Raw genomic sequence first — 17,352 nt, forward strand, 5'->3', positions numbered from 1 at the left:
GATATTGGTATTTTGTTTGGATTTGTGAATTTTGGGGATCATCTCTTAGTTGGTAATAGGATAAGGAAAAATAGGATACTGAATTAAACTGAGTTGAAAGGACTGATTTGAGTTCAAATCCTATGGATTTCATGGGAGATGTATGAATCAATTCTTACAACTTCTGAGAAAATTTTACCTTCATTTTATGTTGCCTTAGAAATCTTATGGAGGATAGAGATCTTTTGTTGGTTTTGTATTTTTTTGTTTGTTTTTAATAAAAAAGTAATTATCATAGGTGTCTAAGGGCACAGACTGCATTTAGACAGATGTCTGGATGGTGGGATTTTTTTTTTTTTGGAAGAGATTTTATTTGTTATGTGAATGCTCACATGACCACTATAAGGCCCAAAGAGATGTTTCAAAAGGAGAAATAAAAAGGGTATATAAAACTTGATCCCTTCTGCTCTTCTTCCCAATAAGAATTTAATGGAACAGGACAGTAAAGGGTTTCTCCAAGTCTGTGAGAAAGCTATGGGGTTAAAGGTCATCCTTTTATGTACTGCTAGCAAATAATATGAAGTGAAACAAAGCTATATCATAGTTGATAAAGAAACAATTGCTGATCAATATAAAATAGGGTTAACACAGCCATAAATTGTGAGTTGCATTACACATAACTGCTAGTGAAAACATGTTTGAATTGAAGCTGAGTTCATCACATAAAAAAAAAATGACCTAGCAACTATAAATCTTTTAGTCAATTCTTTATTAAAAACCTACAAGCATATGCAAACTATGAAAATGCAGAAAAGAATATGGTGTGTAAGACACAAATTATCATAATAAAAGGAACATATTGCCACTAAGAAGAATAATAAGGCAATAAACAGGAAATACAGGAGTGTTTAGCAGCACTAAAGCTTTGAAGACAGATATTAAAAACTGGCAGTTTAAAAAATAATCTCATTTCAAATCAGGTATGAGATACATAGAACTACAGACATATTTTAAAGAGCCCCAAACTAATCCAAGTTTAGTATGGAATTCACATCTGTGTAAAATACTGAATAACTCTGCAAGAGATAATTTCCTTTCAGGTTCATAAAGCTCTGAAGAAAATACTCTTTTCCCTTTCTAATGTCTTCTGTAATGACAGAACCAAATATCAGGTAGTTTCCAAAGTCTTTCCTGGAAGTGGAGAATCCTACAGCCATTTCATAATACTCTAATTACATCAGATGTGTGCAGACAGAATGTCCTTACCAAAAGGCCAAAAAAAAAAAAAAAAAGCAGCTGAAAATTTTCACTATTTTGATGAGATCTAAAATTCTGTTCAAACTAAGAAGTAGTTACTGTTAAATGAACAAATAGCAGCATTTGGCCTTGTGTTTGTAAGATGCTATTTATTTCTCTCCAATAAAATCTCTCTTGAAATGGAAAAATAATTCAAAGTTCCCAGCATTGCTGTGAAAAGACAGGCAAACCTGCCAATACTGGCAGGTTGCAAAGCAGGACACATTAGACTCCCTATTATTAAGCTGCAGATTTGTCTTGAGTTTATTTGGCATTTGCTGATTCCAGGAGTAGTTGCTAGATGTCTGGGAATCTGTTAAACTCCTGCCCAAACAGCAGGACTGGTAAGTCTACACACATAATCTGGTTTTATTGTTTTTACTGTCTACTAAATATGAAGTATTTTTAGTGGAGTACCATACTTAGGCTATTATTCAGCATATTACTGCTTAAATAATATGAAGATTCATAGAACAGCAGCAAATGACTTTTTAAAATATTCTCTTAAGCAGGTTCAGGACATTTTTCTAAAGCTGAAAATGTTTTGTCACAATAGCAAAGAGGTCTCCTGTTCCTACCCAAAAGCTAGTGACCTTAAATGATTTTAAATTTACCCATGCTAATTAGGAATTCAGAAGGAAGCTTGAATTAATTCAGTATACTCAATCAAAAATCATATGGAGTAAGCTGTTTGTGTTATAAGCAATCCATTTTTGTTTTTTCTTTTTTAGAAATCAGCAGAGCTATATATGCTGATTAGAAATTATACCAAAAGATATGACTCAATCCTTAATCGTTGCTTATGTGATGAAAGCAAAGGAAATAGTTCAGAAATGGGGCATGTTAATCTTCAAAAATGAACAGCAATCAGTAATAATACACGTTGTGATTTAGAATATTCAAAATGGTAAGTCATTGCGCTGGCACCTTTGCACCCCACATTAAGGATTGCCTTCTTAACAAGCAGAGTGGTGAATTTCTTTTCAACTTCAAAAAGAACATCCAATTTTCACAGCTGCATTACACCGATCAACATCCTCCCTTGATCTTCACCACTGCCCCTTTCCTGCCATCATTGCTTATCCTCACCCAGTCCTCTGTCTCCCTAAGTTGCCATCACCCAGTCCCCAGAACAGCTGCCTTCGTGGCCTTCCATACATGGTGTTACCACCCTCCTCACCCCATTTCTTCCTGTTAATGCTGGCTTCCTCTTCTCCCCTTTGGAGGCATTGCTGCAGTTTCATGTTCTCCATGCCTCATTTCGGATGCTAGATTACCTCACAAATGAAGCATGTTTCAGCAATATCCCAGTACACTAGTAATCTCTTCAATCTAAAAAGTATATGAAGAAACCATTTCACCTGCGAGTAGTTAGCAACCACCTTCCTTCTCTTGTGCACTCAAAGAAACTACAAGAAGATTGTAAAGAATGCAATGTTATTCAAATAAAGCAATTCTGAAAGTCTACCTTATAGCGTCACACACCGCTTATTTTATAAACAGAAGATAAAAATATCTCTTTCTTAAGTAGTAATTTCTGTTTTTAGATACTCATTGGGATCTCTCTCCTATCCCTGCCAAGCAACGAGCCAACATCCCTGACCTCCAAACAGCAGCAGTATGTCCAGCCCTGCTTGCTTTCCCAGGCCACTTCCAACGTCATCGCGACGTGACTATAACTCTTATCTGAGGAAGAACTAGAGATGTGTTATGAGAAAGTTATGGAAAAACAAGGAAACAGTTTGGGGTTAATGTCAGAAGTGATTTTGTTTTGTTTTAAAAGCATCTATTTTGAGGGTCCCTCTTGTAACACTGATAAAGGAACACAAACTATCACTTTGGGGGGAAAAGCCATGCCCCCTCAGAGCTGCTGCTAAGCTCCACCAGTGCTCTCAGTTTACTTCTCAGGGAGGGACAATCTTGTCATCAAAACAACTGTCCAAAATAACCCGTTCTTGGCCAACTCAAAAGGAACAAATGGTTCTGTGATGGCTACTACAGCCTGAAATATCCCATAATAATAAAGCTGGTTCATCTGGCAGAAAGATGGGAGTCGCTGGTGCTCCCGTATCTACACAGAAGCACAGTCAAGTTTCAAGGAATGATGCCTGCCTTTTGTGACAGCACAGATGTGCTGCTTTCCAGCTACCATCACCCACGACATTTTGAAGTGGAGCTATTTTATTCTCACTTTGCCAAAAGCAGAATTACTACAAAGGTAGAAGAGTGCATGTTTGCATATGCCCAGCCCCCTACAGAACCTGTTGCATAGAGAGAACAAAACACTAGATGAATGGAAACATGCAGCGACAAGGGAAATTCATGCCAATACTGCCAAGTGTGACAATAAAATGAGTTTCTGTTTAGAATGGGAAATGGGACTCTACCCTAAGTGTGGACTAATGACCTGTAGAGTCAACACCATCTGAGTAATATCCAGACATAACAGAGGTATTCTAATGCTATTATCTTAAATAATTCACATAAGAAAGAGGAGTAATGGGGAAAGAAATCTTCCTTTTCTCCAACACTGGTGCAAAAGAGCACAACAGTTTATAACAGATTAACAGATTAATTAAATTCTGTCCAAGTCCAGGCCATAGTCAATGGCCACGGGCAATTGGGCACTGTCTGTTTCTCTTAATTTTTCCTTAACACTCTCCAAAGTTCTTGTCTGCAACCTTGAGACCTGCTTTTCCTCCTTATCCTTCGGAGGTGTGGAATGTCATTCCCTCCCCACCGCAGTCACTTTGGCCTTACCAGCTAAGGGGAGGGGAAGAAAGGAGAGAATCAATGAGCGGAGCTAAGGTATCCTATTGAGACTTAGAAAACTTTATTTATTTATTTATTTTCTAAATTGAAAACACTTGCCAAATCCTTCCTGCAACTAAGCACTGCATAAGGGGTTTGGTTCCCCTGTGAACTGGAAATTAAGTCTGGAGGCAGTAATGAATGCCTCCACTTGTATTTTTAATCACTGCACAGGAGGAATGCAGTAGGCTTCTAGCAGCCATGTGGGGTCAGGACACAACCTTCCTGAATCCTTCAATGTGATACCAATTACTGTGGGCTGATTTAAATTAGCAAGGAAAAAGCCTTAATTTGATTAGAAAAGTGACATATTTGTTTTCATGTTTACATTCTCTTGCTGTTTTCCAAAAGAAGGGATGATAAATGCTACTTTTTTTTTTTCTTTTGTATTTTTTTCCCCATAGAATCATAGAATAGAATCATCTAGGTTGGAAATGACCTTTAAGATCATCAAGTGCAACTATCAACTTGGCCTACCAAGTCCCATAACTGAACCATGTCTCTTAGTGCCACATCCACACGTCTCTTAAACACCTCCAGAGATGAGGACTCCACCACCTCCCAGGGCAGCTGGTTCCAATGCCTGATCACCTTCTCCATGAAGAAATTCTTCCTGATATCCAATTTAAACCTTCCCTGGTGCAACTTGAGACTATGTCCTCACATCCTACCACTTGTCACCTAAGAAAAGAGGCCAACACCTTGCTACAACCTCCTTTCCTGTAGATGTAGAGAGCAGTAAGGTCTCCCCTCAGCCATCTTTACTCCAGGCTAAACAACCCCAGCTCCCTCAACTGCTCCTCATAAGTCTTGCTTTCTAGTTTTATTTTACTAACTGTAGATTTTTAAAAATCAATTATTCTTATTGCCAACAAAAATACACTGCATGGTCACTTAAACAATTTCACAGATTAACACATTTATTTTAAGTCTTAATTTTCAAATGTTATGGCAGAATATTGTAAATTGAATTATCCCTTGCTAGAAAATAGGAAATGTATTTACCCTTAATTTAAACCTGCTTGCTTTTGGATGCAAATTAGAATTTTATTAAAGTAAAAACAAACAAACAAACAAACAAAACCAGCTTCATAAATTGTTTTTAGTCAATCAGCTAAACTATCTTGTAGCAGAAAGAATGCATTTAGCAGAATTTATTAAAACTGACTTTGCACATAACATTAACCAATTTACTAATAAATACCTGCAGTTAATGGATTGAACTGAAAGTTTTTCATTACCGTGTCCGTAATTGCATTTGCAGAATTACAAGAGCTGTTCCAAGTATATTAATTGCTTCAAAAATCCTCAGGGTCCAGGTGCTCAGACAGTGACAGCTCCCAGCTCAACACTTTGACTTTCTGCAAATGAAAATCTGACTGCCTGAGAAGATGAAGTGTGTTTACACCTGGCTCTTCACCATAATTTTTGAAACTGACAAAATATTTTAAAGTACAGGTGTACAAGAAACACTAGTCATACTGCGGCACTAGAATTATTTTGTACTTTCTCTAAAATTGTAATAACTTACCAAATGGATGCAGGTCTTTCAAAAATTATTTTTTTTTTTTTTTTTTTTTTTTTAAGTGGAACTATATTTGGTATGTATTTTAAACAACATTTTTATGCTTTATATTTTTTATTAAATACAAATTACAAAGGGAAAAAGTAGATAGCTTCAGCTGATGGAAAAACAATCCAGCTGTTCCAAGTTTTAAGCTCTGGGACAATTGGTAGACATTTTCCCCACTGAAGCAGAGGGAAATAGCAAAACTCAAGATTAAATAACAAATTTTTAACAAAATTTAATTTTAAGAATTTTTCAAACTTTTTTGGTTACAACAGTCACAAACTATTTAGTATTATGAAATATTTTTTCCAACTTTGCCTACTAAACTCTCAGTTCTTGCATCTGTCAGTACTAGTTTAGCAAAAATAATCTGATTAGACAACATATTCTAAACTATTTCTTGGACAAAAATGATAAAAATGGTCTAGGACCAACATCTTGGAACTAAATTTATTTATAACTGTTTAAAACTTCCACAGTTCACCAGCTTAATTCAAACTATGAAAAATTATATAAGTAAAAGAAAACCTAAAGAAAATTTGCACTTTTCCAGAGAGACATCCTTAAAGACTACAATAGCTAAACAGATTGCCATTTTACTTTTTTAGTGTTACAGTAAATTTCTTGATTTACAGCGGTGTTGTGACCATTTAGCAGCCTCAATTTTACCTGATCCGGTTTCATTTTCCACTTTCTTCTCAATTCTCTAGTCCTCCTCCTTTATTTTGATGGTACCTCTGACATACAGCAACCCCAAATGGTGTTAGTACAACTGTATTTTGTACCTTGCCATTACAGAAAATAAAGCAAAAGACCAATCTCAAATTGCCCCTTTGGACCTTCTGATTTCTAACTTCTCTCTAACGAGATAAAAAAAAAACAACTCACAGCTCTTCCCAATTAGCCAGTCCTCACATTTCTTATACTTATCTCCACCTGAACTAAATTGTCTCTTGTAGTATGCTTTAAATGCCTTGCTGAAACAGAGAGTTTTGATCCACTGCATTTCCTTGCCTACAGAATCAGTTATCTTATCAGAACAGATATCAGGTAACTTTGGTACTCACCATTTCTGGAAACCTGCGCTGCATTTTAACTCAGAATAGCTGGGCATCAATGATCCTGGCCAGGGCTGTTTCTGCTGCCTTCCCCAGCCCCCTCCCCTCCGTGCTTCAGACTGACACTAAAATACTCCAAAACCAGTGGACACAAGTGCCAAACCTTGAGCAGCAGATGTGGCTTGTAATGAAACATGTTCTACCTTACCTACTGGAGCAAGGTCACTAATTTTGTGCAGTTGAAGAAATACTAGGATTTCCAACAACTCCTATAATTTGATTAGAGACCAAGGAAAACAATTCACAAATGGGCATTCTGGCATATTTTAGTGATCTTGCATACCTATCAAGACCTCTGCTTTGACAGCTTTCTGACAGACTTAAAAAAAACACGTTTTGCTTTATGATCCTCATCTTCTGGACCATACACAACAGCCAGTGAGAGCATGGCTGCTGCTGCACGGCCACATCGTGCAAGCACAGATGTGAACATAGATGTGAGAAATTAATCCAGCAGTGAACATGGACTTGTTTCCCAAGTAGAAAGGAATTCACAGCTTTAAATGAATGAAGGAATGAAAGTAAATAATAATAAAAAAATAACCCTCCAGGCCAAAATAAATAGCTTTATGAAACAAACAGAGGGAATTGTAAGGCGGAAACAAAACTCTTCTTTTAAGTCTTAAAAACTAAATTGCTTCTGTTTTCTTTGATCTCGCCTAAGTTACTCTAAAGGTCAATGAACACTGGAACAAATACTGCCAAACGCAGTGCTGGATGGCTGCAGAGAGCCATGGAAGTTTGGCTTTACTGCATACAGTACATCACACAGTGACCTCACCACCGCTACCAGCTGGGGACTCACAGACCACATTTACCAAAAAAGGCCAAGTGCTTCGTGCCTGGAATCTTTTCCCAGTTAGCTCACCACGCTTTTGCTAGGATTTGTACAATAATTGTAGAGGTCATTTTTTAAAATTTTTTTTTTAAGCTCAGATGGAGTAAATCAACGGGCTATCCAATGCAAAGCCGCATTTGTGTAGTCTCTGGAGACAACTCAGCTTTACTTAAACTGAGTGTGTACAGAAAAGGAAGAACTGAAATATGTGCAATAAAAACAGAGGAGCAAGTAGTATAAATCAAGAAGAGCAAGTGATGCAGATTTGTATATTGCTAATTTGATTACAAACACTAGTGTTTAACAGAGAGTGTTTCTCAGAATGGTTGGGTACCTTCAGGTTTTTGAAGTGCAGATGAATAATTGGTCTTTAATGTTATTCTTGTGACATTCTAAAACACTTGAACTCTGCACTCTGGGTTTATGCTGTCCTTGTATTTGAAGTATAGCTTTGCAATGTCAACAGGATATATTTTATCCTCCATATTCTCTTTGATTTCTGTAATCATATTTTGTGTCTAAACTTCATGTAGATATGAAGATGGAATATAACATTCTCATTCTCTGTATGAAATGTGACATTTACAGGAGTAAAAATCTCGCTAAATTACTTGTTATAAAAACAACATGGTGATCGTCTTATTGTCTTAGTGAAAAATATTATTTTATATTATTTTTCCTTTTTTTTTTTTTTTTGAAGGGGGGGCTGCATATGTGTGGTGCAGCAGTGGGAAGGCTTTTTTGTTTCCAGCTGAATTTTATGTAGTATTTCAGAAAAAAAAAAAAAAAAATCAGAAAAAAAGTCCAGCAAGCTCTCTTACAGTGGTACACAATATCATTTCCTATTACACATATTAGCAACACAGCTAGCTAATATTTTTTTCCCTGGAAAAAAAAAAGTTTGGAAACACAGCTTAATGGAGTACAAAAATGAAAAATTTCAAAGTTCAGTTAGAAGACAAATAATGCAATACTCACCACTGCTTAGAAAATATGCTCTCTCAATGGAGAGCTGATCACAGAGACCAACTGCTTGTATCTCTAACTACTGCTGAAATCACCAATGCAAAAGTTATACAATTAATCTCACACTTCTATTCCTAATCTCTTAAAATGTCAGTCCACATGATGCAAATTACTTGTAAATTTGGTGCTCTAGAAAGATCTAATATGTCATAACTAGCAGCTATCCTGCACAGTCCATACCTCAGCCTCAGTCTGGAGAGGACAAGGTACAGTGAAATGTTTGGGGTTTTGGCGGAAAGAGGGATAACAGAGAAATAGTAGTGTATTTGTGTTTACAGTTCTACACTGTTTTAAGTTAATACTAGAGAAAATCCAGCCCAAACATGATATTTCAGAGCATGAAGTAACAGCTGATACATGGTCCACACAGCTGACATGTTTAGAGAAGATCTCTAATAAAAAGTGACATTCCCAGTGTCCTGTGAAACTTTCTGCAGGAATCCAAATAACAAGAAAGCGTCTGTTTCCTGTTTTGCTATCAATTCAAATCACCCCAGAGGAGTTCAAAGAGCCAAATCTCTGCACAAGCCTTCATTAACTGCAGATAAATAACTAGCAGTCTAAACTCATCCAATATCTACACGAGTTCATAAATTCTCAAGGGTTTAACCAAGTGAACAGGCACAGAGGTAAGTGCTCTGACCATGTCCTTCAGTAACAAGAAGTTTCAGAAAAGCCAAATTTCTGCTATATTTCAAAGTGATCTTGTTATTTCTAGATTGCATGTTGCTATTTCTTAATTACTAGAAAAACAGTATTAAATGTAATTAATCACCCACTTCTTTGTGTTGATTTCCTTTATTAAAAGGCCAATTGAATGTGTTTCTGCTGATAAAAATCAATTCAGAGGGAATGTATGAAACTGTTCCACAGTCTAGGTCATGCGGGTGGTCTGAATCTCTTGGTCTTGAACTTGACAGTTGAACTCCAAGAGCGGCAAAAGAAAAAGCGAGTTTATTTGACACTTTATAAAACAATGAACTGAGAGAGCTCTCCATGTGGTATTGATGTGTCATGCCAATATCCTACACTGCCCAAAGCACACATAATGTTGCATAATAAAATGCATTAGACATGGGAAGAAAAGTAGTTGATCCAGGTTCTCTCCTGTACTTTTTTAGTACACTGTTGCATGACCACATATAAGTTAAAATGATCACCATTTCCCCAAACAATATAAGATGGGTAAATGCCCATATCTGGAGGGGATGTAGACAGGAGAAACTAGCCCTGTGATATACTGAACTGAGAGGATTCAGTCTGTCCTGCAGTACTCTGGAATTAATGTTGACCAATTGCTGATTTAAAAAGTAAAGGAATAATCTTCATTTAGATCATTAAAATATGACATCTACTGAGAGGTATCACAAGGCTTGTCAAAGGGGACAGCAGTGTCTTATATACTTCTGCACAGAGCTCTGTATGATCCACACACGATTCTTCTCTCTGATGTCCCAGGACAATCAGTAGCACAGCAGGTTAAGCTTTCAATAAAGGTTCTCAAGAGAGAACAGTATCGCTTAAGCTATAGGAATACAAAACGAAGTGGCAGCTCAAAGAGCTGAACAATGCAACTAAAACCCACTGAAAAGTGCAAATAGTTTTGTGCTGCGATTACAGTTTGATTTGTGCAGCAGCACAGTAAACAAACTTCCACCCTGCATCTAAAAGCAGCAGGGTGGGACAAGAAAAGAATGCAGCTGTACACAAAAAAATATCAAGCAAGAAGTAAAAAAGCATCAATTTCAGAGAAAGCTGACCTCAAGTTCACTGTAAAAATTCTTCTCAAATGTTTATTTAGTTCCTGTGCGGAAGCAGTCTCATCTGTTTTCTGCACATTCACAACAGTGGTAAAAAAAGCATAAGCCTTCAGTCTCTCTTTCCAACATCTCTGTTCTCCTTCTGAGGTTGTTTGAGTACAGCACAAGTGTAACCTCAGCTACAACATCAAAGATTTTTTTGTACCCATTTAACCTTACAGATGGAAGGTTTCCCAGAAAATTTTATGAGTGCTAGTACAAGATGCAAAATGCTTCAGAACTAGCATATTTGTGTAACAGGAGGAAAGGTTATTAACTGTATCTCTGACTACCACAGCCTTTAAGTATCTCTGGGATCTAAGTAGTGACTGATAACCACTTAAAAATACAGGATCAGACTGAAAATAGCATCTCCTAGATGAAGTTCATTTTGACATCTTTTTTTTTCCCCGATAACATCTGCTTTCCTGACTACCTGATAGAGGCAGCACGCGCTGTTTGGCTAACACCAAAGAACTGGTTCAAATCATCAACTGCAGCACATCCTCCATGGGAAAATCTCTGGGCAACATAAAGATAACCATCACCACACTGCATCAGCTGTGTGAAGTGGAGAGGGAAGTCAGAAGGAAATAGTATGCCTTTGGCACACCAACTTCTCTTGGTCTTTACACAACAGCCACTTCAGGGCCATTGCACCCATGATAAATGTTTGAACACTTTGTATGGTTCTGTGATAACCCAAGGCACAAAGAAACATAAATGCAGACATCAAAAGATAAACACAATTCCAGATGGTAAGAATGTGCAAGAATCACATACAATACACAGAAAGCGCTACACCTTATTCATATATTCAGTATTTAAACTCAGTATCTAGATTATCTCCTTCTCTGAAGCAAATAATTCCATTCAATTTGCTAATATGTTAATGACAATGGCATCAAATATATTTGAATACGTCTGCCTGGTTTTAGTCCAGGTTTCAAAACACACTGATAAAGAAGCAGGAAATGAAAGAGAATTGTTTTCATAGCCACTTACTTTTGCTGCTCCTATTTGCTCTTTACGAAACTTTTCCAGGGGTGCTATGAGAACATCATTTGCATTCTGGATCTGAAAAGTTAACACAAAGCATATATTTTCAATAGCGAGTATTTGCAGAAATTGGAGTCACTGTAATCCTGCTGATGTATAAGACGGAAAGATTCATGTCCATAACATCCTACTAACAGCATATGGGTAGGACTAAAATAATTCTGGCTTCTTAGATAAAACATACTACGCACACGTTCACTGGTCATGCAACATGTCTACGGGCAACTAAAGCAATTGTAATTAATGGTGTAATAAGTTTAATTGTAAGACATAGAAGGGTTTTTTGGTATTTTACTTCCACTTCTTGTATCTTGTCTAAAATCGGAATAGAAAATGAAAACTTCCAAGAAAACATTTTGGCAGAGCAGAAAAGACAAACATAGTAGTAATGACAGCACTGCCTAAAAAGCGTATGTTTACAAATTCAGAAGCTTTGACAGCTGAATCTTTTAGCTATCTCTTTGGATTATATGCCTATTTACACTGAGCAGAGAAGAGGATGGGAGCAGAGGGAACTCTAAAAAGAAAAGCAGACAGTTTAAAAAATATTCTAGATTGGATTCCTTCACTTTTTTTTTTTTTTTTCTTAATTAACTGAAGATGTCTGACAGCTATTTTTATCACTTTAACCTCAGTGAGGATTCGTAATGAATCACAGTGTTCCCCTCATGGTCTTTGTTTATTTCGTGTAAATCCAGGCCTGGAACCCACCTCTGGAGATCGCTCACAGCCCCGACCACCTTCAGTAGCCCCTCATCATTTGGGCTGGACACGCACAGGCAGCAGAATACAAATGCCAGTCATGCCATTGTACCCCTCACCATAAAATGTAGCTTGACTTAACCATGTGCCTTCTAAGGACAGACAGAATAACCAACTGAATTCTGATTTTACTGGAGAAAAATCAGAAGAAACATTATATACAATTTTTAATAAAATCCAGGCTTTGTGCCTACAACACATTCGAGTCATTGCATTGCACCCTGTCTACAAAGGGTGTATTTACCTTTTTCTTTCATTAAATGATTTTCTACTCTTTTACTATTGTATCCATGATAACAAAAATATATATGTATAATTATTGTCAACATTATCTTTCCTAAGTGCATTTTTTTCTACCTTTCAGGAAAAATAGCTCTTTTTTGCTCCAGCTTCCTAGACAAAGAACCACACCTCCCCAAAAATGCCTCATTCTGTACACACAGCTTTCATGCATCTTTCCTGAAAACTGCCAACACATCAGAAATAAAGCACAATAAAACACATTACAATATTATATAGTATTAAGTGCAGGCAAAACTTTAGACTTTCCACATGAACAGCTCTTTTGCTCCTCACCAGTCCAGCCTTTATACCATACTCATCACATTCCAAATTTGGGCTTTGGCACGTTTGGAGGTCTGGGCAAAGCTAACATGTACCTAAGCCAAATGTGAATGAATAAAGCTCTTGTAATTCTTCCAATAATTGATAAGTTACATTGTCATTAGAGCACAAAAACTTCCCAAAGGGCTGTAACAATAAACATACAGAACAAAACTGTTAAAACACAAACACATTTTCTTTCCTCCCAAACCTAACATTACCATTTGAAAGACCGCAGAATCACCACTTATCTCAGTGGGGCAGAGTTTTAGGAGAAGTCAAGTCTCTCTCTGACATCCTGATGTAACAAAGTCCAAAGCAGCACAGTGGCATGTTTGATGATGCAGTGATCAAAATGAACCCATTTTTTATGGTAATAATTAAAAATCAGGCACTCGGAAAGTAGAGGAGCAGAGTGCTGGGTGGCTTCAGTGAGCTTTTGATTTATTCTACGTATTCCATTAGTTTGACTGGAACAGACTGCAAAGCTGTACTATTCTCCAAGCTGGCATTTCCCCCACATATATAGACTTGTGGCCAAAATCTAGCAATCTAGCTGAGATTCAACACTTTCTGCAAGGCAAAGTGCATGCACCTAACAGAAGGTAATTCCTATCCCAAGGATTACTATACAAATAAGGCAGATAAAAATTAACAGGGGTGCAAAAATGCTAAGTGACTTGTACACCATCAGGCAGAATTTCAGTGCGCATGTCTGGAAGCAGCTGGAAACTTTGAGAGCTTACAGAACATGTATGTGGCTTTTGGCTTGTACAGAAATCATGAAGGCTTGCTGGCGTCAATGGGACAGAAGTGTGGATGTATCTTTTCTTTCTTTGCATGTACAGAAGTAAGTTTCCTTGCATGTACAGAAGTAAGTTTCCTTGCTTTCACAGTCATTTTTATATACACCAATGATATACCGAACAACTCAGTGTTCAATTAAAGGAGACATTCATGTTATTGAATTATTACTCGTGATGTCAACAGTCCTTGCCAGTCTTGTGGCTAGTCACTGTCAGTCCAAACTAACTCCATGTGGAGCTGAATACTTCTTCACTTCGCTCAAAGCTATTGCATACAGATAGCCTCCATGCCCCACCAGGAGACCTCAAGACGTGTAGTATCCTCTTGATAGCCTTAAAGTGACTGAAACATGATTACCACCAGCCTCACTCAACTCTGAATTAAATATTTTGGAGGAGTCCCGCCTCGAGCACTGTGGAATAAGGTTTTCATAGGCAGCACGTAGCATTGCGAGGAATCAGCTGGGAAGGAAGTGGCTTTGCTGGATTTCTCACAAAGCTAGAGCCAGCTGGGAGCAGCCAGTGGGGATCACAAGACTAATTAAAAGCTGTCACAAACTTCATCAAGTTAGAGTTTGTGCCTTGGAAGAGAACTGCTGGGCCACATCAACAGAACATCCCTGGGCTGGAAGTTTCTGCTGCCCAGAGATGTGGCACATCACCTCCTGGCACAAGTATGAGCTAGTCAAGTGATGGGTTGTTGCTCTGGGATGAACACGGCAGCGAAGTACCAGAGAAGCGAGCAGCTGCTTCTTGACAGCCCAGATCACAGGACACAGCCTGCTCCAAAGCCTCCTGTTGACTGCCACCAGCTCCTGCCTAGCTTTTGGAAACTAAAAAATACATAGAAAGAAGAACTGTTTTGCCTTATGCATTTATTCATTTCTTTTAATCACTAATTCTCTTCACTGCAATTACCTTTATTTAAAGGGTTAAAAATTGGCCAAGCCCAGCCCTCCAGAATTAGGAACCTAATCTTCCCACAACCATTTTTATTGCAATTCAATTGCTTCAGATAATCTGGAATTTTCCCTGTGTGGCTCTAATATAGTAACTTTCTTCCTGCCAAGACGATAATCCTCTTCTTACTCAGTTATTGCAGCAGGCTGAAATCACAGACACTTGGAACAAGCAAACCATGTCAAAAAGTCTATAATGGTTTCTGTAAATAGCAATTTCAGAAATCCAAGCTGTGTTTAAAATACAGATCTTTTTTCTTAAGAGCTTATTCAGATTAGTCACACCTGTAAGGAAGTCACACTCTTTTGATCCAATTCAGCTATTGACTGGTGCACAATTCCATCTCCCTGCATGGCCAACACATGGTATTCAATCAAATAATGGGATAGTTTCTCTCATTTGGAAAAGTACCCATATTCCTCCAGAAAAAAAAAAGGAAGGAAAAAAAAAAAGAATCGTGCAATTCTAACTCAGCGTCATTTCAACAGTTTTTTCTAAATTAAGATGCTAGACATGTAGTAAGGAAGATACAATAGAACATGTTACTTTGAAAACTGAGAAATTTAGATTAGATAGATCCAGTAAAAAGAAACAGATTTTTATGAAGAACTTAAATCAACTTTCTAACTTTGATATGTATAAATCCCTCCATTTAGCATTATTGCTAAAAGTACCATTAACATAAGTACCACCAAAATCACACTGAATTTGCAAAAACTACTTGAAAAAGAACCGCATAAAAATTGAGTATTTTTTCTCAGCCAGCTTTGACAATGTATGGGGTCACCCTCAGTTTCAATAACTGCAATACTGCTCTGTGCTCTGACACCCCTCGAGCCAACACGGTGAATCACCTTAAGTTGTCTTTTCTCAGTCATGTTTTTTCACCTTTCCAACCCATCACCTTTCCTTCCAGAAGTTTGCTGTAAAATTGAATTAAAGTACTAATGGTGAGAATAAACTGTGGTTTTCACATACCAGAGAGAAAGTCCACATCTATACTTAGGGACACAGTTGGCTAACATTATTAAACTGTTCTTTTTCAGAAAAAAAATAAGTCATCGGTAGAATGAAGAAAAAAACCCACAACATCAACTAACATCCTTATGGGAATCATGATTATTAAACCATGTTAGAAAGGGAAAAAAAAAAGTTATTTGTAAAGCTATCTAAACATTTCCATTCCTAGATTATCCTAAATTTAAGCCCAAGTTAATTTCTGGAATAAGTTTTCTATGACATACTGTATTACATAAATTACATATACATAACTTGAATTTCTGGCTAATTTTGAATTTATTTTCTGTCTTTATGCATTTGCCTAAATATAAATTCACATGATTTACGTAACATTAGGGTATAAGTACTACACCAACTTATATTTGGGATATATGCTTTCTTGCATGTGAATATTTTATGCAAGGAATTCAAAATAAACTCTGATAAAAAGCTTTATAGCGGAACATATCACGCCTCTGTTTTCTGTTTATGAAATACAGAATGTTCTTTGAACTGAATTTTATTTTTTTGTTTTGTTTTTGTTTTGTTTTATTGCTGTGAATAATTTTTTTTTTTTTTTTTTTTACTCCTGTTTTCCATCTTTCATAGAAAGACACAGTAATTCTAGTTTGAAGGCACCTCAGGTGGTTCTTGAGATTAATCCCCCTGCTCAAGTCACAGTCTGTACAGAAGGTGAACCATGCTGTCCGGGGGTTTGTCCTGAAAACCTCCAAGGACAGAGACCAGCCAGCCTCTCTGGGTGGTCAACTGCACTCCTGGTGGGATTTTTCCCCCCTTATATCAAGTGTGAATCTTTGTTTTTAATTTTCCTTCGTTCTCCTGCTGCACATTGCTGTTCACCTGCACACAGCTACTCTTCAGTCAAATATAAAGTATGTCAATCAAGAGACAGGAACTTCCCTATTTGCAACATAAACCATTTGAGCTATGTATGAATGTATTTTTGCCATAATGCATCCAACTGAAGCAATATGCATGCAGGTGGGAAAAGCTGTAGGACCAGGGCTGACGTTCAGCTTTCTGAACTAAACTGAATCAACTAACTCTAGCCCAAATTTGGGACAGCATATGATAGGCAGTTTGCACCTCCACTATTCTTCTTCGTCTCATTTTATGTAGGACCAGTGTATATAGACAGAAATTGAACTAAAATTTAACTAAATTTAACTAAACATTGATGCAGCTGCTTATTCATTATTAAATACTAACAATATGGACACAGAAATCTTAAGCCCTGAAGAGTTTTTACGAGCTCTGAGCTTCACCTGGCAAACTACAAATGCTGAATTGCAGTATAAAACAAAAAACAACAACAACAACAAAAACACCACTAACAACAAAAACACAATACCTCTTAAGGTGTGTATGTGTATTTGCAGGGTTAAAGACTTTAGGCAGCTCACACAGAGAAGTAACTAACGGGATTCCCAACAGACAGAAAAAGACAGCAACAACAGCAAGCGAAGCAATTCCCCAGTAACAAAATAAGGAATTAATAAAGCTCACCTGAACTATAGTAAAATGTTTTAACTATGAAAGCAGATGTTGGATATTCTGTATATGCGAAAAAAAATACTACTGCTACAAGTACTTTCCCTGCAACACAGAATTATCATGCTTGCATATTGGAAATAAAACTCAGTTCCTTGAAGTGCTGAATGACTCATAGGTTCTGAATGCTGACAAATACTGATTTGCTTCATGT

The 17,352-nt window shown here is 37.1% G+C and overlaps 1 protein-coding gene across 1 annotated transcript in view; it reads right to left on the reverse strand.

Annotated features, from left to right (window-relative positions):
• ARHGAP42 (Rho GTPase activating protein 42) overlaps positions 1–17,352 on the reverse strand; it is a 168,693-nt gene that overhangs the window by 64,439 nt on the left and 86,902 nt on the right. Inside the window, exon 4 of the mRNA XM_032183744.1 lies at positions 11,443–11,514. Coding sequence (XP_032039635.1) covers positions 11,443–11,514 — 72 coding nt within the window. The remainder of the gene's footprint in view (positions 1–11,442; positions 11,515–17,352) is intronic.

The sequence above is a fragment of the Aythya fuligula genome, chromosome 1, assembly GCF_009819795.1.
Source record: "Aythya fuligula isolate bAytFul2 chromosome 1, bAytFul2.pri, whole genome shotgun sequence".
Taxonomy (NCBI): domain Eukaryota; kingdom Metazoa; phylum Chordata; class Aves; order Anseriformes; family Anatidae; genus Aythya; species Aythya fuligula.